We start from the raw sequence: 1,910 nt of genomic DNA on the forward strand, positions 1-1,910 counted from the left end.
TTTTTTTAAAAAAATAAATGCATTTTTCATGTAAAACATAAGATGTCATTTATGTAAATATTGTGTCATATATAAACACATAAAATTTGAGTGGTATGTATCTAAGTCTTCTTATTTTGAAAGCTTATTTATTTAAATATATTTTTTAATTACTTAGTTATATCACCATTTAAAATGATAACTCAATAAAATAATATCAATTCATTTTCGTGTTTAACTAGGATTAGATTATAAAAATACACTCTGATATAATGTAATGAGAAATAACCGCAGTATTTACAGACGACAGTTACAAACCCTAAAATTCCCGTCAAGCGCACGACACGTGCGCAGCGCCAGCACATTCAAAATGACCCTAAACAAACCGATCTTTTCACCCAAAGCTACACCCACACCTCATACTACCATCAAATTTTCCTCACAATCACAGGGTGCGGTTGGGCCGCGGCGGCCAAAAATTTCCCTCCAACCATCCATTCTCCGTCGCGCCTCGTCAGCCGGCACGTCATATAAAGGCCCGACGCGCGCATCCCAGTTTTATCGTAATTCCCAAAATACCCTCATCCTCCCCCACCCATGAACAATATATATACTCATTATTCTTCTTTTATTATCATTGCGAAGAGTTTCACCGGCATTCTCTCTAGCCGCCGGCTCCTCAAAACCCGAGCGACTCAGCGGCCTTCGCCAATCAACTTCCGCCGTGTGATTCAGATCGGTTAGGTTACTTTACCCTGCGCATGGTTGCTTCTTTGATTCCCTTCTCGTCATGGCGGCTACTGCAACTCAGCGAGGTAAGTCCCAATCTAACCTTCTTCATGGCGATTTCTCATCGCCGGTTTTGAAGACATGGGGAAACCAGAGATTTATCCGGTACGATGGCGTGGAGGGGAAAGAAGAGGGAGTTGCCGGAGAATACAGATCGGCCTTTCCGGCGCCGTCGCCGGTGAGGGTTTTTACCCAGCGACTCCCTCGGATTGGAGCTCCGAAGGTTGACTACATCGAAGACGATTGTGGGTTGGAGGAGCTCAGGGAAAAGCTGATGGGACACCTTCGGGAGGCCGCCGACAGAATGAAACTTGATATTCCTCCGATCAAACCGGCCGGCGCAACGGCGATGGAGCAGGGGCCGTCGTCCTCCGCTTTTGAGACGGCGATCCCGTGGACTCTAAGAACGAGGAGGGTTCCGAACATCCGACTGAGAACGGTGGCGAGTGGGAAGAAGGAGAAGCACAAGTTCTCCATCTCGCTTTCGAAAGAGGAGATTGAAGAGGATGTATTTGCCCTAACTGGATCTCGGCCTCGCCGCCGGCCAAAGAAACGGCCGAGGGTTGCTCAGCGGCAGCTCGACGTAATATCTTGATCTCTTCCACCTTCTCCTTTCCCTTCGCTCTCAGCTCTCAGCTCTCAGCTTAACTTCTAGGGTTTCTATTTCCGTTGCAGGCGATTTTTCCGGGATTGTTGTTGTCGGAGATCACGCCGGAGACGTACAGGGTTCCGGAGTAAATTTTCGCCACGGAGGAGTTCTTGTCACCGCCCGGTAATCATATCTCGGCCCCCTTTTCTGTGGATCAATATATAAAGCAATTAGGATTGTTTCCGAACTGTTCTTCTATGTTGAAGAAAACAGTAATGCTCTATCGCTTGCATTCGAAATTCTCGGAATGTTTATTTTTATTTTTATTTTTATTCTGCTAAACTATTTTCTTATGAAAGAAAACAAATGAAAAATTGCTTTTAAGTCTATTTATTAATATAATTGCATGATTTATATTCCTGAGAAGCTTGAACGTTAGAGAATATATTAGCGCCGAATAATGTATGGATCACATCATGACATTTGTATAATGTGATTGACGACTATATCCGAACTAATATTTTCTTGAAAGTTAGAAAACGAGATTTTAGAG

The 1,910-nt window shown here is 43.9% G+C and overlaps 1 protein-coding gene across 1 annotated transcript; it reads left to right on the plus strand.

The window, feature by feature from the left end:
• The first annotated feature begins 460 nt into the window (after window positions 1–460).
• LOC110027772 lies at window positions 461–1,711 on the plus strand. Its single transcript, XM_020729321.1, has 2 exons — window positions 461–1,351; window positions 1,444–1,711. Exons 1-2 carry the CDS (start codon window positions 770–772, stop codon window positions 1,504–1,506), a joined length of 645 nt encoding a protein of 214 aa, XP_020584980.1. The 5' UTR covers window positions 461–769; the 3' UTR covers window positions 1,507–1,711.
• The last annotated feature ends 199 nt before the right edge of the window (window positions 1,712–1,910 follow it).

The sequence above is a fragment of the Phalaenopsis equestris genome, unplaced genomic scaffold (genome assembly GCF_001263595.1).
Source record: "Phalaenopsis equestris unplaced genomic scaffold, ASM126359v1 Scaffold000443, whole genome shotgun sequence".
In the NCBI taxonomy this organism is placed as follows: domain Eukaryota; kingdom Viridiplantae; phylum Streptophyta; class Magnoliopsida; order Asparagales; family Orchidaceae; genus Phalaenopsis; species Phalaenopsis equestris.